This window comes from Suncus etruscus, chromosome 8 (genome assembly GCF_024139225.1).
Source record: "Suncus etruscus isolate mSunEtr1 chromosome 8, mSunEtr1.pri.cur, whole genome shotgun sequence".
NCBI lineage: Eukaryota > Metazoa > Chordata > Mammalia > Eulipotyphla > Soricidae > Suncus > Suncus etruscus.
The window spans coordinates 44,561,968-44,583,947 of NC_064855.1; the positions used below are offsets into that span (position 1 = coordinate 44,561,968).

The 21,980-nt window shown below is 39.1% G+C and overlaps 1 protein-coding gene and 1 non-coding gene across 4 annotated transcripts in view; one reads left to right on the top strand and one right to left on the bottom strand.

Annotated features, from left to right (window-relative positions):
* MTUS2 (microtubule associated scaffold protein 2) overlaps window positions 1-21,980 on the top strand; it is a 584,178-nt gene that overhangs the window by 503,081 nt on the left and 59,117 nt on the right. For all 3 annotated transcript variants that reach the window (XM_049778747.1, XM_049778748.1, XM_049778749.1), the window contains one exon: window positions 6,412-6,478. In XM_049778747.1, the coding sequence (XP_049634704.1) occupies window positions 6,412-6,478 (67 nt within the window). The remainder of the gene's footprint in view (window positions 1-6,411; window positions 6,479-21,980) is intronic.
* On the bottom strand, window positions 20,760-20,866 carry LOC126016867 (U6 spliceosomal RNA). Its single transcript, XR_007498553.1, has one exon. It is a non-coding gene; the product is annotated as a U6 spliceosomal RNA (small nuclear RNA).

Sequence of the window (21,980 nt, forward strand, 5' to 3'; positions counted from 1 at the left end):
TTCAGCAGGTATTCTCAGACTTAACTTTTGTGTGTTATTATAATCTCAGAAGCTAATCTTATTTGTCTTTTCTCTCGTCAGTTGGGATGAAAGTTGGAAAAATGTATTTCACTGTTTCTCCCTGGTAGTGTAGGTAATATGATAGTCATGCATAAACATGATAGTAACACTTTCGGAGGAGTGTTAGAAGAGACAATAGTCAAAATACTTCTTCAGGCATTCATAAATGGATATTTCTTAAATATGATACTGGCTAACTTTCCTTTTAGTGCTGAGCCCAGAAATCATCAGCATTACTTCTTTGAATTCACATTTCTCCCCCTTGTCCTCTATAAATCTCTATTCCTTCTCATTGATCATTAGTGATCCAGCTATGGGATATTTGTTCCTTACCAATTGCAGCTTCTTGGATAAACTAGAAGCCTTTGGATCAGTGACACTTGCTAGTGTGCCTAGGGTCAAAGCCTGAACTCATATTCCTTGAAGTGTAGTCATTGTTTTCTTTTAAATATAAGAGAATGACTTTGCTCATTTTTCACACAACTAGACTTTGATATGTATTTAAGATAATTAAATGTGAATTATACTTTGCCCTTGACCAGATTATATTAACTTTCATTTTAGAGTAGAAAAGCAAATGCAAAACACAGTGGCTGGTGTTAATTATATGTGAGAAATAATACTTATCGATTAGGTCAAAGCCTAGCATCAGTGCTGCCTTCAAGCCACAATAACTGAAATGAAAAACAAAAGGTCAGTTTGCCTCCCAAAGGAATTTTCCATAGAGCTATATTATGAATCTGGCCAATCATTACAATATTAATATTGGAAATAAATGCAGCAGTCACAAAAGGTGGCATGAAACCAGCACTGAAAACATACTGATGTCACCTTGTGGCTGGTTAATTTTGAAATAGAAACTGTTTCCCTATCAAGACAAAGTTATACCCATATGGGATTAGCCACTATCCAGAACTCATGGAGCTGTGTGATAAAGCAAGAAAGTTTTAGGAAAGGGGGTATAGAAAGGGATGAAAGATTTATTAACTCTTTGGAATGTCTTTGTATGTGTGTGCAACTTCAAATTTCAAAAAAAAATCACTGTAAAAAAGAGCTAGATTCTGTAGATTTTTTATTCCACTTTCTATTGAGCTTCTTGTTACAATGTGTGTTGGAGGAGTGGGTCAGGGTGTAGTTCCTAATCTCCCCTGATTTCAGGGAAAGCTGCAAAGCTAAGAATTAGTTGAGTCTCTGGGCTTAAATATTTCCTTTTAATTTACATATCTGTCCCCTTTCTTTAAAAAGAAATTTGCTATGAGCACCACCAGAAGTGACTCTGGGGAAAGATCTTCTCCCAAAAACTAATGTGTGGGAAAGAACCCAAACAAATCTGATGACTGATGATATCACTCATGGTGATGACTGATATTAATGAAACACTCAGAAATACATTGCATTGTATGAAATCATCATAAAATTGAATGCAGTTGTCAATAAGAATTTCTTGCTGGGAAAATCGTAGATGAGTGGTGGAAATTTGGCAGGAAAAGAGAAGGGCCTGTCTGATCCTGAGGACGAATTTCCCAGAATGTGGCTCCGGGTCTGGAATTTGTCTCTGATCCACTTTGCCTAAAGAGATTCTCCAATCATTTCCCATTCACCCACCCCCAGGAACTTTCCAAGTTGGCACTTCCCTAATAAGTAAAATCCATGATGTGATTGCTTTATCATGTGCTGATTCTCTAGATGTTTTAGATCTCTGAAGGCAGAAAACATTCCAACTGGGGCCAGAGAGATAGCATGGAGGCAGGGCGTTTTCTTTGCATGCAGAAGGATGGTGGTTCAAATCCCGGCATCCCATATGGTTCCCCGAGTCTGCCAGGAGCAATTTCTGAGCATAGAGCCAGAAATAACCCCAGAGCACTGCCGGGTTTGACCCCAAAAAAAATTTAAAAAGAAAAGAAAAAAAAACATTCCATCTGGCATGTCTACCTAATAAGACACCTAGTAAGATAGCAGTAAAAGCTGTCATTTTTGCATGAAGTTTCTATTTCTGGCTAAAGGAAAAGCTCTTCAGATTCACCCAAATTTCAGTTTTAATAATAAGTAATAATAACACTGTTCTATTGTTTTCTCATTTAAGAGAGAGCTTGGGTGACTGATGCCTAAGTGTAGAATCACTGGTGATGCCAACTAGGAAAAGCATTTTACTTCTTTTTACCTCTTAGTTGTTAAGGTCAGTTATAGCTCGCAGCCCTCATAACGCCCATTGAGCCTTGGGTACATTCATGGAACAGATATGTGGAGTGTTTGCTAAGGGGTTAATCACATATCCACTTAGCTTGCAGTTCATACAGTAAATAGCAGTTTCCACACTCAGGAGCTATGAAAGAAAAAAGGCAGCATTCCCTGAGAGGTCATGAGTGCCTCAGCTTAGAAGGCTCTCGGTTTCCCTGCTGCTGAGTTGTAGCCAATATAATTTTAGGCTGAGGGACATAAACACACTCAGGAGACTGGAGAGATGTGGTGGCTATGCTGGTGATTTTGAGTGATGCTCTCCACATGTCCATTTCCAGTTAGGCCTGTCACAGAGTGAAGAATCATTTGAGAGGAATTCTGGACTATCTCATCACCACGGTTTGGATGGTTACTAGTGAGTTCTATTTTTAGGCCTTGAGAGTGAAAGCAGGAGCTTGGCACCAAGGAGAAATTTCCTACTCCTTCCCCATTTAGGGAAGCATGGGTCTCACACGGGGCCCAGCAGGGGCCTTGCAGTTATTCCAGTCATCCCTCCATGTCATCACCCTGGTCCTGGCTCAAATTGGGGAATGAACAAGAATGTGGCATGCGAGCCTTACAAAAGCAGACCTTATTGTTCTTCAGAATCTATGGCCGGCTACTAGTTTTACTGGGACCCAGTGGGTGGACTCTGCTGGTCCATAAAGGATGGCATAGGAGGCATGCAAGGGGCAGGTCCCTTTCAGCTTACTCTGACTTTAAGGAACAGTACTCCTGCTGCCATGAAGTTGATTCATCCCATTGCAGGGGAGACACAATCATTCTGGTTTGGCTTGAAGAAAAGCTAATGTAAAGTCATTGATGCAGAGAAATTATAAACTAGAAGAACTGATATCATTTCAGAAACAAGCACTTAAGGAGGAAAGGCTATAACCACACCACATAGACTGGTTTCAATGACACATTGGAACACAGTGACCTCTAGCAGGAATATATTCAGAGGCCAGCAGAAAGAGTGGTGAAAACTGAGAGAGAAGAAGCTCATTTACTCTCCTATTAGCATTCACAGTCCCAAGCAGAATATCCTGAAGAGTTCACACAATTCAAATGCATTACTAGCTTGCCACTGAGAATTCCACATTAAGGACCAAAGTGGTGAGAATTTGGAGTGGAGATGGAGGTGAGCAGTCCTTAACAATCCTGTGAGGCTTTATTTGATTTGTTTTATCATTGGAACAGAGTGGCCAGGAGCAGACCTTGCCTTTCTCCAAGTTAAGCATTAAAAACTTCATGGTCTGAAGTGCTCAGTTCCAATCTGAGGGTCAGTACAATTTTGATTTTGAAGTTTCATTTGTATCTGCCAGGGTAGAAGGAAGAGTTAGTGTTTGAAGAAGATGGAGGGCTCTAAATAAATCTCAGCCTTTACCATTATCTGGACAATTAAGAGACTTTTTTTCTAAGACTTCTTCCTCTGTACAAGGAAATAAAGCCCAGAACTGTATTTTGGAGCATAAATCAATATTCCTCAACTGGCAGACATATGGTCCTTTGTGAGCCCTGAAGATAGTGTAAAGGCCATGAAAATCACATAAGTAGAGGTCCCTGTTACTGGACAAGGGCAACTGATAGGACAATGACCAGCAGGAGGAAATAAGGTTGAGAAGAGGGCCATAATGGTAAAAGGTTTGAGAAACCATAGTGTTGGGAAACTGAGGCACTCTTAGAGCATGAACATCAACCACTAGCCAGACTTACCCAAGTAGCATTTTCCTTGCAACTTTAGCCATCAAGTTTATTGTTGATCTTGGGCAGCTGACCTATTTTTGGTAAACCATTTGGTGGCTGTAGCTTGACACAGGTTTTTTTGTTTCACGAGGTGGGCTTCAAAAGGATGGGGATGAGGGAGACTTCTTTGGTATTCTCCATCTTTCTCAGTGGCTTTGGCTTCCCTAGTGGAGAGAGAGTGCAGAATCTCTCAGTTCACTTTTTTCTTCCTTTTTCCCCTTCTATGTCTTCTCTCTTTCTATCCAATTTTTATTCTCTCACTGATTCCTATTTTATTCATGTTCTTTCAGAGCTAAGATGGAAGGGCAGGCCTGGGCATGGGGAGCAGCATTAGTTTCAAAGATCTTCCTGAATCTTCACTGCCAAACTCAGCACTGTATCCCCTAAAAATCTCCTCCTTGCTGTGCCTCAGGCCACTCTTTCCCCAAATTTCCAGTTCTTTGGAGGCAAGGCATGTAAAGTGATAACTATGATCCAGGAGATTGCAAGACTAATTTAAAGGATCTGAATGAAATTAGCTTTGAGTTAGAAATTAGAGTTGATTTTTAAAAATAATATCTGGTTATTTACTGCCTGACCAAGGAGGAACCCAGTCTTTGCACCTTTCAGCTGATTCTAGAACAAGAGGTATCATCCTTCACTTTTCTGGTTGAGTGTAAGAATTAGAGAAGATGAGAGTTCAAAATTATCCTTACTAGTACAAGTTGGTTTTTCCATTACTTTAAGATTAGTTATGGTAAGTGTGAAAATTGGTTGTCTCTGGAATAGTAAATTTTCTTATTTTTATTAACACTTTGAACATCAGCTAGTTATATTCTTATGTAGTTAGAACACACATACAATGTCTGTGATCCATTTCATTAGTGCATTTTCCCTGATCTGAGTTCCCCATAAGGGTAAAACAAGGAAAGATATCTAAAAAAAAAAAAGCATAATACTTACAGGAACAGCCTACAGGCCCTTTTAGATTTTGATATGGGAAGGTATCCATTATAACTATGGATGTTATCAAGTTTCAAAGAAACTTTAAAGAAAATGAAAGTATGGATGTATGATACTAACACACATAGGACCTGATAAGTATTATGCACTGTTCTAAATATTTGACAAATATTAATTTACTTAACTCAGTCAATATTCAGTAGACATGGCATTGTGATTACACAATCTGTTATCTTTTCTGGCTTTTAAATGTAGGGGAAGGATGCCATGAACTATGATTAAAAGAGAGTTTCTACAGTTTCTACAGATGGGGAGGTGGTCTTCTCATTATTGGCTATTGGGACATTGTTAGTAAAAAAAACATCATCTAATAATTGTTGAGATATATAAATAAAAAGGCTCTCAGTTTTATGGGGGTTGTTCAAACATCATTACTTTGCCTAGCCAGTGTCCTTGGGTAACCTGAGAGCCTCCCTCCACATAGCCCAGCACCCACAGATCCAGCTCTAATTGCAGCAAACTTGGAAGTAAAGTGTGACAATTGTCTAGTCACATTCAATACAGATCCTTGTAGGTGTGGAATCTGAGTCAAAGAAAGTTAATAAAAACAGTCCAAGGTCCTGATGATATTCATGCAAGATACTTTTTGCATAGCCAGCACTCTATGGATATGTTTGCAAGAGGAGTACATTCTATAGAATGGCAGAGTTTGAAGCTTTATGTTTTGTTTTATGTTATGTTTATGTATCTGTAAGAATGGCCTAGTTTTTATTGTAGTAATAAAATCATAACAAACATATACGTTTAAGTAATTCATTAATCCAGATTACAAATTCAGCATGTCATTTGCATCATAAAATGCATTTAATTATAAAGAAACTTAGCTGTTATTTTCTTATAAATGTCATTGTTATCACAAAATATTACTTCAAGTGACTTTTTCTTTTATTCTTCCTATTGAAGCTGATAATTGAACAAAAACTTGAAAACTTATTTTTACACAAAGAGAAATGTTTCATGTTAAATAAGTACTTATCCCTCTGAAAATTATGGCAGGGAAATTATGATATGTCAAAATATAATAATAGTGATAACAATGTATAATGATATAATGATAGTCAAGGAATACATAGTACATAGGCATGCAGATTACTGTTGGATAATATCTACAAGGGAATAATATAGACAAAATTACAGCTACAGGGATTATTCATAGTCTATTGTCAGCTTTGTCATTTGAATGTGGTACAGATGAATGAATCAGACTTGGCTTTGGCAGTGTCCTATTTGCTTTTATAAGAAAAAATGATCTTATTAAGGGCTAGAATGATAAACATTTGTGTAGCCTGATTTATTAATTAAACATGTGAAAGTGCATATATAGTACCAAAATAGAGGACTCTCAGTATCTTTTTGTTTTGTTTTTGATTTGTTTTTCTTTTTCAGAGTGAAAGTGCTGTCGCAAAAGGAAAAGAGCTGTCAATTGAACTTGCAAGCATCAGGGATGAAGTTGGTAAGTAAGGTGTTGAAAATGAAGAACGCAAACAATGTCTTTTCCTATTGCTCATGACTGTGATACAAAAGCATTATAGCTTATATAATAAGCCTCGCAATCCTGCTCGACAAATGCCCCTTACCCTGCATAGTGGTGGCTCACAGCCGCCTTGTGGGGCATCATCATTTTTATGGTTGTTAATATACAGACAGCCTCCAAACAACTCACAGTGGAACTAATTGGGCCTTGACTCTTCTCACCCAGATGGCAACTCATTTATCCATCTGAATCACACATTGATAAGTGTCCCTCCTTCTAGCAGCCCCCAGGCTTGGGCAGAACTCCAAGCAACATTGCACAGCTTTGCTGGATAAATGAAGTGGTCCCTTCAGGGGTGCAGTCATACAAAATTGTTGCCCCTGTCGAGCCACTAAGATACACTTTTTGTCAAAAAATATGCATCTGGGTGGAGTGACAATGCGGAAGTTCTTGGGGGAAATGCCGATGTTTGGCCAGCAGAACGTTCATGTTCAGTGGGAGCAGAAGAAATTTCACAACTGCAGGATGCACCCTAGACTTAAAGTACTAAGTAATGGGCTTTCCTAGAGGCTACAGATCAGGATACATCTGTGACATATTCCTATACCTCATTTCTCTGTGTGGGATCTGCACTTCCATTGTCATGGAATGGGTGAATGAAGGTTCAATTAGCAATGGCTCTTCTCTGGCCACCATGTGAAAACTGTTTTCCTCAATGAGTCAAGAGACTCAGGCTGCTGTAGCCACCCAGTGGTATCCAGGGCCTTTTCCTCTATACAGGCCCTGCAAATAGACAGAGACTCTCAGTAGCACTGACTCATGGGTGCACATCCCAGGGTGCTGGCATCCAAATATAGTTCCTCTCTCACACACACACACCCCAATTTTAAAACCATATTCTCCTTTTGCTCTGAATTTTGTAACTTTCTTTAGTTATTAAGAGGGGTCAACAATGGCTTCTTCTCACAAAAATCAGACCCCTGTGGAAAAAAGAAAAAGGAAATTCCACTCTCTACTCCCAACCTTTTTGTGTGACGAGGGGAGCAGCAAGGTCTGTGAACCTGCAACAAAGGACCTGTTGGTTCAGCAAGTGAATCAGATATTGAAGGATCTGGTGGACATGGCCAGGGCTGGGCTCAGGAATGACTCTCCCTTAAAACAATGATATCCTGAGCATCTCCAAGGAACAGGTGGGTTCCTTAGTGCTTATAGTATATTTATGTTGCATAAGGAGGAAAGATGGCTAAAGCAGGTAATGGCCATAAAGAAAGTGCTTTCACAGCTGCTGGGCATGTGGAACCTCCAACTTAAAGAGAAGATAAAGCCCTCCATTGGGAGTGAATTTCTCCTCCAAGATCAGTTGCACCTGCTGTGGCAAACTTTGCCCATTTCCATTTCCCTGGGTAAGCTATGCCAAATCCTAGGCCTCATTGCTCTCTCTATTTTAGGAGACTTTCTAAATACAGCAGGAACCACACAAGGATTACATTGTCAGGATATGTTTTGTTTTGTTTTTTAAATGTGGTTTGATGTTTGCATTGGTGCTAAGAATAGAAGCAGAGTTATCCTGCCAAATGAAAATGCTTTGGGTTGTAGAGAAGGATTGGAGGTCCTGGCAGCACCACAGACAGCTCTTTCAGACCAAAAGACACTTGAGAAGACTTCCCTGGGCATCTGTAGAAAGGGAGTTAGTTCAGAGATCTGGAAATCGCGAATTCAGTCTCTGGATACAGTGTTGGGAAGAGGCAAACCTGCTTGACTGGTCTTCCTCATAGAAGGGTGATGCTCAGTCCTGCTCCTTATGCCCTTATTTTCCCTTTGGTCAGAGGAGTCCACTAGACTCCTCTTGGGGGGAGTGTAGTGGGGTAATTGTGAGGAAGTGCTATTTCTAAAGGTGGTGAATTTAGAAATGGAAGGAAGAAGCTGAAAATGTTGGAGTTATTTAAGGACACATATTGCAGAATCCAGAAGAAGGCTGACCTTTCCTCCCAAGCAAGGAGTGGCTACTTCAGCCTTTTCATATTTGTGAAGATGCTTCACTGAGTTCTGTCAATACTTGTTCATCAACAGCCATTCATTGTCTGGGAGCATCATTTCTCAACCAGTGATCATGCTGTGGGCCTTCAATTCATTCCAACTGGGCCGCAGGTGGCAGTCAATTAAATGATGTGGGGAGTGCCCCTGAAGTACAAGACAATCATGAGGAGAGGCAGCAGGGACAAGGAAGGAAACAAGGGCAGAAGAGAGCTACAGTGGGAAATTCAGCTTTTCACAGTGGAAATTACTTCCTCCAAAGGCATTTAGCAACTTGGCAGAATCAGCTTTAACTGTGTTGTTGGGGTTTTTTGTTTGTTTGCTTGTTTCTTTGTTTTTTGCTGATTTTGCCTGTTTATTTGTTTTGTTTTATTTTAGGCATGTTCTTGGTAAAGTTTCTTGCAATAAAAATTTCTGTACCACACATTCCCCCAGAGTATTCACTTCTTTCCACCATTGTACCTGTATCCTCCCTCTTCCACATTCTATTCCCATTCCCATTCACTTGCTTTTGGTACTAAAGAACTAGCATATTTGTAAAACTTATTCATCTTTTTTTTTAAATTTTCCAAGTACTTGGGGAAGAGGGAGCCACACCTGGAGTATTTCTAGGAGCTATTTCTGGCCTTGTGCTCAAGAATTCAAACCAGAGTCACAGCCCATGCAGCCACGTGTAAGATTATCTATAATCTCAGGCTCCAATTCCACGAAGTATTTTCAAGAATTACCTGAAGATCAATAAACCACAGAGGGTCTTGATTTGCTTTAGGAAATGATAAGGAACAGTAGGTAATTAAGAGTGGATCACAGAGTCGAGGGTTCAGGTAGTGGAAGGGTCTAGAGAAAAATTGCAGGTACAGGCTGCAGAAAGGGAAAATACCAAAAACACAACACGCTGCAGAAAGGGAAAATACCAAAAACACAACACCTGCTTCTCAATGACTTGATGTGTCAGGCTCCAGGAAAGAGTCAGAATAGTCCAATTTCTTCTCTTTCTTTCTTCACCTTTGCCTTGGAACTAGAATTGTCAATCCTGAGTCAACTCCACTTGAGGTACTCCCAACTTGGTAATATAATCAATCACATAAAGTAATTTCCTGGTGATGCATGTTCACACCTACCTTTGATATTTATGATAGAATGACTACATAATCTCCTCTAAGGCTTATGCCTAAAATAGTCACCTTGCTAAATATTTTTAGATGTATTGTCTCACTGACTGAGAATCTTCAAGTATAGAAGTTTGAGTAACACTATTCTGATCATTGATTTACAAGTAAAGTTACAGATTATCTCTTAGCCAGTGATGGTTTTTAAGACCATCTTTGATATGTAGGAAACTTTCACACCAATATCCAATTCCTGAGACCAGATAGAAATCTATTGAGTCTATTTGATTTTGACAATGAAGATCTGAAGTTAGTCCTGACCCCACATCCATCTCATCTGACTGCCCTAGATCAGATAGTCACTGCAAATTATAGGGGCCACAGGTACATTTGACAGTCCCCTTCTCAGTATTAAAATAAAGCTGAATAAAAAGAGGGGTATGATTTTAATGAGAAGTATAAGTTTAATAAAACCAATATTTATAGTTGGTTTTATTAAATAATTCATGAATATGACAGCATCCTATTTAACAAGCCAAAAGGTACTCTAAAAAGCTGAATAAATTGGAAGATTCTTCTATTCATAAAGATGGTGAAATTAAAAACAAATAAAAATACATGAATTTAGAGGTGCAAGGAGGTAGCAAGGTTCTGAGTTCAATCCATGGTAACATATGGTCCTTATCGTATGATCCTCAGCACTGCAGGCCCCAATAGACCCCAGTAGATCCCAAGCATAGCCCACAGGGAGTCTTAGCATGCAGATTACCTCTCCCGTTGACCAGAAAATTCTGGATTGATTGGTTTAAGTTACTTTTGATAGAAACTAAAATTGGCTTAAGTTTGGTATTATATCATGGTGTAGTCTGGCATAAATGCGACCTTTTGGGGGCTGTTTCTTATCCACGCATCTAGTTCCATCAGTCTCTAGAATTATTTCTATATGGCAAGAAAACCTTTGTTTGTTCTTACCAGATTTTTATAAAAGCATTAACTCATAAATTCCAATAGAAGAGATGCATATGACAAGTTACTTTGAGGGTGCGTGAGTATATATTGGGAAGTTTGGGGGAGATGTTGTGTCTTCAACTTCCCTTTATTTTTTCTGGAGGAGGGTAAGTGTTATTGAGCCCTCTGGCCCTCTAATCACCTAGTTTTTCTGGAGATAAATTACTCTGAGGCTCTAAAGCCCCACTTAGAGTTGCTTTATTAGCATAAACTCTCATAGGTGTGAAGAAAGAAAGACACTCTTGTTATCCATAAAATTCAAAAGGTTTCCAGAGTTCAATACCAGCCAGATCAGGGATAAAAATCAATGATATATGGCTGACTCAGGCTTGATTCCTGATGTCTCAATAGTCCCCTGAACTTGCCAGGAGTAATTCCTGAATGCAGAGCCAGGAATAACCAATGTGGCCCCCAAAACAACAACAAATGTCAAAGATCCAGTTTATAAGGTTTTTAATACTTTGTAAGAACAACAAGTTATAACACATCAGAACTGGTCCAGATCTTAATGAATAACTTTATCTCCCATACTTTTTTGGAGGGGGTACACGCAGCAGTGCTCAGGGCTTATACCTGCTCTGTGCTCAGGGATCACATCTGGTGACTTAGGGAACCATACGCATACCAAGAATTGAATACAGGTCAGTTGTGTGCAATGCAAGTGCCCTTGCCCACTGTAACTATCGCTCTGGCCCATTATTTATTCTTGAGAGAAGGGCTCCCTAGATTTGTTCTAACACCTAGGAGATACTGTGGGTTCTGGGGACTACCAGAATCACATGCCCAGGCTATCTTCAAGGGCCACCAGTGCTATACCTAATACTGGCAGAAAAGACAAGAACTGTAGGGAAGAGAACTCATGCATATCAACCCCTTGATCTCTCAACCTCTATCTACTGCATTTTAAAGGCCAATAAACAAAGGATCATAAATCTTAGCTAAAGCTGTGATATCTGTGAGAAGCATTGGAAGCAAGTTTTATATTGTGTTGTTGCTCTTTTCAGATTAGGAGTTAAAATACACTAATAGTGCACTCAGTCCTGAGAGCTGCTGCTGCCCAAGGTCAAAAGAACTCCCTGTAGACAGTTTGTGACCTACTGTTAGGTACCATCACCATCCCTAAGGCAATCCCCATTATCCCAGGTTTATGGAGGAGCAGTTATGAAGACAGGCTTTTTAGGATGTTTGAGGCTTGATAGAGGCTTGATGGAGGTATGTAGGAAGGGAAAGAGGACAGCACTTAAGCAAACCTTGATTTCTGCTGTTCAGTGAATATTCATGCCCTGGATCAAAGGCACCATGACCTTTTCCAAGAAAAATGAACCATTTTACTTAGGTACACCTCTAGAAAGGCATATCTATTTATTTGTTTCCTTTTCTTCCTATAGCCTTTTAACAGTTTTCCATGAATAGTTCCCAAATATTCTATTCTTATGGTAGACTAGAATATGCTTCTCCTCTAAACATTTAGATTTCTTCCATGTATTACATTATGCAACAATGAGCAAACCACTGAAAATTAGTTTTTTCCTTCTTATATTATTTTCTTGGAACTGAGAGAACCAATAAAATTCTCAAAATAATTCTCAATAGTGTGAAATGATAATTTTTCAGTATTTTATGACATAAATTTATATGTATATAAATTGTCCACAATATTTTTCTATGTGTCAATATAAAAGATAATGATGCCGGCATAAAAACCGGCTAACCTTTGCAAAAGCTGGCTCCCTGTGTGTGACACCAGGCGGGGAAAATCCGCAAAAGTACACCGGCCCAGTGGGGCTCAGCTGTGAAAGACTGTGAGTGTGACCTGTCTATGTCTGTCTACTGTCCTCTTGCGTGAAACTCTTGCGAGTGGGGCAAAAAGAGGCTCAGAGGAGCACGGCCGCTCCGCTTCGCTACGCGGCCGTGCACTCTTTCTAAGGAAAGAACTCCATTGCAACAAGAAGGAAAAATCACACTAAGAACGGCGCTATATCACAAAAGCAAACATTTCTCTCTGGACTGTCTTCTCTGTTGCATGCTCGGGCCTAAGATTTGACCCAGTGTGAGGCTTCATCCACGGAGGACTCCCCTCCCATAGAGGCAAGTCAGCCCATCCAGAAAGGGAGGAGCCAGAGGAGTGTGCTGCCTACATCATATAGACAATGAATACCACTACAACACGTAGAAAAACCCACAATACAAGTGTGACAATGGGGAAACAACGCAGGCCAGCATCAGACATAGAGAATGAAGAGGACAATTCTGAGGACCAGATAATGACTGAACAACTAATCAACCTCTCAGATAAGGACTTTAGACTAGCAATATGGAAGGTGCTCAACAGACTCCAAGAAACCATGGATCGAGTTGAACAGAACACTAATAAGAACCAAGAAAATATGAAGGCAGAAATGACAAAACTCCAAACTGAAATAACATGTCAACTAACAGGCCTGAAAAAAATCAGTAAACGAAGTGAATGACAAAATGGATAAGCTCTGGGACAGGGTATCAGAAGCTGAGAATAGACTTGGTGCTGTGGAAGATGAGATACATAACAATTCCATACAGCAGGAGAGATTGGACAAAAAACTTAAAGCAAATGAGCAGACAATGGAAAAATTAGTCAAAGAATGGGAACAGACGAAAATAGAAGTCTATGATAAGATCAACAGAAACAACTTAAGAATCATTGGAGTCCCAGAGACCCAGGAAGAAAATTTCCAGGAAGAATCAATGGTCAAGAACATCATTAAAGAGAAACTTCCAGAGCTAAAGAATATATGTGATCAAATCCTGCATGCCCGAAGAGTACCAACCAAAAGAGACCCCAGAAAAACCACCCCAAGACACATCCTAGTCACAATGACAAATCCCACAGATAGAGACAGAATTCTGAAAACAGCAAGATCAAAAGGGGAAATCATGTTCAAGCAAGCTTCTCTGAGATTTACAGCAGACCTGTCACCAGAAACGCTCAATGCCAGAAAGCAGTGGTGGGATATTGTGACAAGACTGGATGAAATGAATGCTTCACCCAGAATACTATACCCAGCAAAACTCACTTTCCGGTTTGATGGAAGAATACATGGTTTCACAGACAAAAAACAGCTCAGAAACTTCACAGACACAAAACCAGTCTTAAGAGAAAAACTGAAAGACCTAATCTAAGACAAGACTACCCAAAAGACACACCAAATTTTGAAATAAAGATGGCGTTAAATCCCAGGACAATTCTTTCTCTCAACGTCAATGGACTAAATGCACCAGTTAAGAGACACAGAGTGGCTAAATGGATCAAAAAACTCAATCCAACCTTCTGCTGCCTACAAGAAACGCACCTGAATAGTCAGAACAAACATAGACTCAAAATAAAAGGCTGGAGAAAAGTTATCCAAGCAAACAACACCCATAAAAAAGCTGGAGTGGCCATACTAATATCAGATAATGCAAACTTTATACTCAGGAAGGTTGTAAGGGACAAAGACGGACATTTTATATTAATCAAGGGGTACGTAGAGCAGGAAGAATTCACTCTCCTAAACATATATGCACCGAATGAGGGGCCAGCAAAATATTTAATACAACTGTTGACAAATCTGAAAAATAATATCAACAACAACACAATAATTGTGGGGGACCTTAACACGGCTTTGTCAACACTGGACAGGTCAACCAGACTGAAACCCAACAAGAATATACTAGACCTGAGGAGAGAAATGGAAGAAAGAGGCCTAGTGGATATATATAGGACACTCCATCCCCAGAAACCTGGATACACATTCTTCTCCAATGTACATGGGACATTCTCCAGGATAGACTACATGCTGGCACATAAAACATACCTCCATAAGATCAAGAGGATAGAAATTTTGCAGACTACCTTCGCTGACCACAAGGCTCTGAAATTATTTGTGAACTCCAAAGGGACTCAGAAGAAACACTTTAACACCTGGAAGTTAAACAGCCTCATGCTCAATAACCAGTGGGTCCGAGATGAAATCAAGGAGGAAATAAAAAGGTTCCTGGAAACAAATGACAATAAAGACACAAACTCTCAGAACTTATGGGACACAGCAAAAGCAGTACTGAGAGGAAAATTTATAGCTTTGCAAGCACACATCAGGAAGGAAGAAGGAGCTTACCTGAGTAGCTTAATGACACAGCTAATAGAACTAGAAAATGCTCAACAAAAGGACCCAAGAATAGGAAGACAGAAGGAAATAACAAAGCTGAGAGCAGAAATCAACGAAGTGGAAACTCAAAAAACAATCCGAAAGATCAACGAAAGCAGAAGTTGGTTCTTTGAAAAAATAAACAAGATTGATAGACCACTGGCAAACCTAACAAAGAAAGAGAGAGAGAGAAACTTGATAACTCGTATCAGGAATGAAAAAGGAGAGATCACTACTGATATGACAGAGATTCAAAGGGTAATCAGAAACTACTTTGAAAAACTCTACGCCACTAAAAATGAGAACCTGGAAGAAATGGATAAATTCTTGGACTCTTATAATCTTCCACGGTTGAAGGAAGAGGATGTAGCATATCTAAACACCCCCATCACCATTGATGAAATTAAAACAGTAATCAAATGTCTGCCGAAAAACAAAAGCCCAGGTCCAGATGGATTCACTAATGAATTCTATCAAACTTTCCAAGAGGAACTACTGCCAATCTTGGCAAGACTCTTTCATGAAATTGAACAAACAGAAACACTTCCAAATAGCTTTTATGAAGCCAACATCACCTTGATACCTAAACCAGACAGAGACGCTACCAAAAAAGAAAATTACAGACCAATATCACTGATGAATGCAGATGCAAAGATCCTCAACAAAATCCTGGCAAATAGGATTCAATGCCTCGTTAAGAAGATCATCCACTACGATCAAGTAGGTTTCATCCCAGGAATGCAAGGCTGGTTTAACATCCGTAAATCTATCAACATAATACACAACATCAATAACAAGAAAAATAAAAACCACATGATCATATCAATAGATGCAGAGAAAGCATTTGATAAGGTCCAACACCCATTCTTGATCAAAACTCTCAGCAAGATGGGAATGGAGGGAACCTTCCTCAATATAGTGAAGGCCATCTACCACAAGCCAGTGGCAAATATTATCCTCAATGGAGAAAAACTGAAAGCCTTTCCTCTAAATTCTGGCACAAGACAAGATGCCCTTCAACAGACGAATGGCTAAAGAAACTGTGGTACATATACACAATGGAATATTATGCAGCTGTCAGGAGAGATGAAGTCATGAAATTTTCCTATACATGGATGTACATGGAATCTATTATGCTGAGTGAAATAAGTCAGAGAGAGAGAGAAAAACGCAGAATGGTCTCACTCATCTATGGGTTTTAAGAAAAATGAAAGACACCCTTGTAATAATAATTTTCAGACACAAAAGAGAAAAGAGCTGGAAGTTCCAGCTCACCTCAGGAAGCTCACCACAAAGAGTGATGAGTTTAGTTAGAGAAATAACTACATTTTGAACTGTCCTAATATTGAGAATGTATGAGGGAAATGTAGAGCCTGTTTAGGGTACAGGCGGGGGTTGGGGGGGGAGGAGGGAGGTTTGGGACTTGGGTGATGGGAATGTTGCACTGGTGATGGGTGGTGTTCCTTTTATGACTGAAACCCAAACACAATCATGTATGTAATCAAGGTGTTTAAATAAAAAAAAATTAAAAAAAAAAAGATAATGATGCCTATAAGGGTAGTATTTTTAAGGTTGTTTAATAAAGAGAAAATTAAATGAGGCTCTATCACTCACTCATTCACTTACACCCCTGAAAAGAAATATATAATATCCTGGGGTTTTTTTTACCAGTTTGGGTTAGAAGTGTAGTTTTGGTTAGAGTTAGTTCCTATGGAATGATGGTCATTGCTCTTCAGAGAATTTCATCACCACTTCCAAAACATGATGATTTGATCATGTCTTTGGAGTTGTCCTAACTAGATCTATTCTTGGGACATCCATCTCCAAGCTACAGTGACTATGGGATGAAAGAACATTTCTATAGGAAGTAGTTTCTAGCAAGAGCCATATAAGGGAGAAAGAGCAGAAATATGGGCATGAATGTAATATTTTCTTTTTTAATTATTCTTTAGTTTTTTCAGAAAGTATAGTTCTAAATATATTTATTTCAATTTTTGGATGAATAGCATCTCCAGAAATATTGCTAAGTGTTCATATTTATAAGATGTTCTTCCTAGACACATGTTTCTTTGGTAGCATTGTGCTTCAAGGTGCTGCCTATGAGTAATGGATGTTTATAGTCTTCTTTCTGATGAAGGTGAGGAATGGCATGGTTGCCTTATTTAAAAAAAAGTCTGAGAGGCCAGAGTGATAGCACAGTGGGGACGGTGTTTGCCTTGCATATAGCTGACCCATGTTCCATCCCTGGTATGCCACGAAAAATTTCTGAGTGCATAGTGAGGAGTAACCCCTGAGAACCACTGGGAATGACCAAAAAAACTCCCCCAAAAAAGGAAGGAAGGAGAAAACTCTGAATCTTAAAAAAAATAAATGCATAAATTAGAAGCATGAGTGAAATTCAATAGAAAGAGTACATACTTATGACAAGACCTTGGCTTTGCATTTAAAGAGGTTAGTTTGATCTGATATACCCACTGCATGATCTCCTAAGAACCCCAAGGATGACCCTTCCATTCACACATAGTGTCAGAAGTAGCCCTCTAGCTCTGCCAGGTATGAGCACAAACTAAAAAGTGAAAAAATTTAATTGATTAGATTAATCAGGCAGAAAAACACATGCTCTGTATGGGCAGGTTCACAGAGCTTTTGGCTAGCAGCAGGAACCTGAAGCCTGCTATCTTCTAGGTTCTAATCACAGGCTGATCCCAGCCCTGTGCATCTAAATTGATGAAAAATCTCCTCTCTTCTCTCTTAATCTCAATCTCCAGTTTTCCTCCCAACCTCTTTTTACAGCTAGGCTAGACCCCTGTGGAGACCAACAGAGTTGCCTGTTTCTCCAGCATCTTCCTCTCATCCTCTCCAGCTAATTAAAATTGGTCACTCCCACTCCGCCCTCCAAGCACACAACCCCATGGGCTGTGTCCTGCCAACTTCATACTTAAGAGGAACTTTGGGGGCTGGAGAGATAGCGTGGAGGTAAGGCGTTTGCCTTACACGAGGAGGAAGGTGGCTTGAATCCTGGCATCCCATATGGTACCCCCGAACCTGCCAGGAGCGATTTCTGAGCGTAGTGCCAGGAGTAACCCCTGAGCGCTGCCAGGTGTGACCGGAACCCCCACCCCCCAAAAAAAGAGGAACTTTGCTTTAAAAAAAAATCATGATCTCACACCACAGAGATTGGCGCACATCCCGAAGAACGAGAACAAGCAGTGTTGGTGGGGATGTGGAGAGAAAGGAACTCTCATTCACTGCTGGTGGGAATGCCGTCTACTCCAACCTTTATGGAAAGCATTATGGAGATTCCTCCAAAAACTGGAAATTGAGCTCTCATATGATTCAGCTAAACCACTCCTAGGGATATACCCTAGGAATACAAAAATACAATACAAAAATCCCTTCCTCACACGTATATTCATTGCAGTGCTATTTACAATAGCCAGACTCAGGAAACGACCAAGATGCCCTTCAACATATGAATGGCTAAAGAAACTGTGGTACATATATACAATGGAATATTATGCAGCAGTCAGGAGAAACAAAGTCATGAAATTTTCCTATGCATGAATATACATGGAATCTATTATGCTGAGTGAAATAAGCCAGAGGAAGAGAGATAGATGCAGAATAGTTTCACTCATCATTGGATTTTAAGAAAAATAAAAGACATTCTTGCAATAATTTTCTGAGACAAAAGAGAGGAGGGCTAGAAGTTCCAGCCCACTACATGAAGCTCACCACAAAGAGTGGTGAGTGCAGTTAGAGAAATAACGACACTGAGAACTATCATAACAATGTGAATGAATGAGGGAAGTAGAAAGCTTGTCTAGAGTACAATTGGGGGTGTGGTGGAGAGGAGGGAGATTTGGGACATTGGTGATGGGAATGTTGCACTGGTGAAGGGGGGTGTTCTTTACATGACTGAAACCCAACCACAATCATGTTTGTAATCAAGGTGTTTAAATAAAGATATTAAAAATAAATCCGTGAACCCTTTCAAAAACACTTAATTATAGAGGTCAGAGAGACAGTCCAGGTGTTAAAGCACTTGTCTTGCAAACTACCAATCCCAGTTCCACTGGGCATTGAAATATGATTAAGTATCATTGTAACTGTCTTCCCAAGCCTCCAAACCAAACCAAACCAAAATTAAGTCTATATTTATTACAGAAATCAGTGCTTAACAAAACAAGCATTCTTTAAGTTTCTCGGGTATTTTAGTGATAGCAAAAGTATTTAAATTCATTTTTATTAAAATAAATTTATTGAAACAAAACAAAATAAAACCTAAAATGCCCTCTGTGGTATAAAAATCAAATATGCTAATGAACTATATCACACAGGTAAGGTACAAGTCTAAATTTGTATAGTAAAACTGAGTTGGTAATTTTATATTATATTTTATATTATATATAATATAATATATAATTATATATGATATATAATTAGTAATCTGCTAGAAAAATTCCCAATTTATTCTAATTTGTGAGTAGTAACCCACACACACACATATATATACACACCATTTGAAATATATATGAGATGATTTTTGCCTTTAGGATTAGACATTTTTTTCATTTTATGATCATAATTCTTTAATAAAATTCCTAGTATGTAATAATCAATCTTGGTAATTATGGTATCAAACTTGGTACTATGGTAACACCATAATAATCCTGGTATATTTTCCTGATTTATTCAGACAACTCCACTAAGTGCATGTCAGTATCTTAATTTGCAGGAAATGGTGGCTTATAAAGATACAGTGATTTCCCTAAGAGCCTAGAGCTGCAGAGGGACAGAGCCAAATCTTAAATCCAAGTCTAGAATTCTTCCACACAGAATATATCAATTCAGCAAGGCACCTCTCCCAGTTTATTTTTGTGCTTTTTGGTTTAGTACATTGAAAATTAAATACAGTAAGATACAAATTAGTTATATACTAGATATTGCTATGAATCTGTTCAAACTTGAATCCATGTAATTTTGTAACATAGTATGGTTTTAATTGGTCCCAGATGAGCTCTTTTAGGTCTGAGCTACAGGATCAATACCAAATTCTCCAAACAATGGTAGCTTCAGCAAGGTCATTTTTTCTCTCTCTCTCTTACATAGAAAAAATGAGATCAGCAGCTCCAGAGGCAGGTCTGGTTCTGCTCCACTAAGACTTGGTGGTATTCAGGCTTCTTCCAGTCCCCTCCTCTCCCACTCAAAGATTGTGATCCTTTAGTTCATGATCCAGTGCAGCAGTGGGTGCTATAATCATCATGGCTCTGTTCCAGGAAGGCTGGAAGAAAGGAATGAATAACAAAACAGTAAGAGTAGGCTCAGCTGTCTTGGGGGAAAGTTTCCAGAAACTACCTCTGAGAGCATATGTAGATTGGCTCATAACTAGATCATAAAACAAGCCCAGCTATAGGAGAGACTGGGAAATGAACTTTTTTTCTTAGTGGCCAGTCTTTCATTACTATGAAGAGTAGAGAAAGTTTTGTTGGGAGGTTACAGCAATTTGTGCTGAGGTCCCAGTGCTTTATCAGTGAAATGGAGACAGAAGTTCTGTCTCACAGATTAGTAGGAACAAAGGATCAAGCAGTGTCTGGCAGAAAAATAAGGCCTCAGTATGTGCTAATTCTCTTCAAGTAGTTCATGTAGATGCTGTATTCTTCCCTCTCTTTAAAATAGGCTGAGTAGGGGGTGGAGTGGTAGGGCATCTGCCTTGCATGCGTTAACCTAGGGCAGATGGTGGTTCGATTTCCTGGCATCCCAAATAATCCTCCTAGCCAGGAACAATTTCTGAGCATATATAGATAGGACTAACCCTGAGCATCACTGAGTGTGGCCCAAAAAAGGCAAAAAAAAAAAAAAAAAAAAAAGACTGAGTAAAAAATAAAAGTAAATTCTGTCATATTTGTTTTTTTGTTTCTGATTTATAATCTTTTTTTTTTTTGTAAAAATATGGAACGCTTCACGAATTTGCGTGTCATCCTTGCGCAGGGGCCATGCTAATCTTCTCTGTATCGTTCCAATTTTAGTATATGTGCTGCCGAAGCGAGCACTTGATTTATAATCTTATCTCTTCTAAGTACAGTAATTAAAATTCAGTTCATAATATTCGAAATAAAAATAACATAATGGGGTCGGAGTGGTGGCGCAGGCGGTAGGGCGTTTTTGCCTTGCATGCATGAGCCTAGGAAGGACCACGGCTCAATCCCTTGGCATCCCATATGGTCCCCCAAGTCAGGGGCGATTTCTGAGCACATAGTCAGGAGTAACCCCTGAGCATCACTGGGTGTGTCTCAAACACCAAAATAAATAAATAATTAAGTAAAAATAACACACAGCTCGATGGTGCCTGAAAGAAATCTACTAAATATAAATGCATGTATATGTTTAAATGTAAAAGGAAAAAATACACTTTGCTTACACTCATCAAAAGAAAAAGTGTCTATAATTGGACTTTGACCACTATATAAGGTTAAGGGAATCATTTTGCCAAAGACAATAGAGCTTCCAATCACATAAAGTAAAACCCGTAACACTGAAGGAAATAGACAGGTTCACATTCATGGTTGGAGACCAGTATTCCTCTCTCAGTACTGATACAATAAATAGGCCAACATCAATGGGCACATGAAATACCTGACCACATGCTATCAACCAATACAATCCAAACATCTCAACAAACAGGAAAATTCACATGCACAATGTGCCTGAGGACCATCCTCTGGACCATAAAACAAACTTCAGCCAATACAAAACATTAAAGCTATACAAAATAATTTTGGTTTTACAACAGAATTACACTATAAATCAATAATGAGAAAACTTCTGGGGAAACGTAACATTTAGAAGTTAACAAATAAGTTATATGTGGGTCATTAGAAAATACATTGGCAGAAGATTAAAGAAACATACATCAAAACCTGTGGGGTGCGAAATTCCCTGTAACTAGCTGAATTGATTTGTCACACTCAGTTTACTCAACAATCTGTGGGGAACACCCAATATTTACTCTCTCAACCTAGCATCCCTGTGGAAGAGACGGGGAGAGTTAATAGAAGGAAGGAATGATTATAGGTTTTGTCTACTGTAAAATTTTGAGTGTGGGTTTCAGATATACTGTTTTCTTTGCAAGGTGGATCACTCAGTGTGGCTCCATCTGGGAATTAC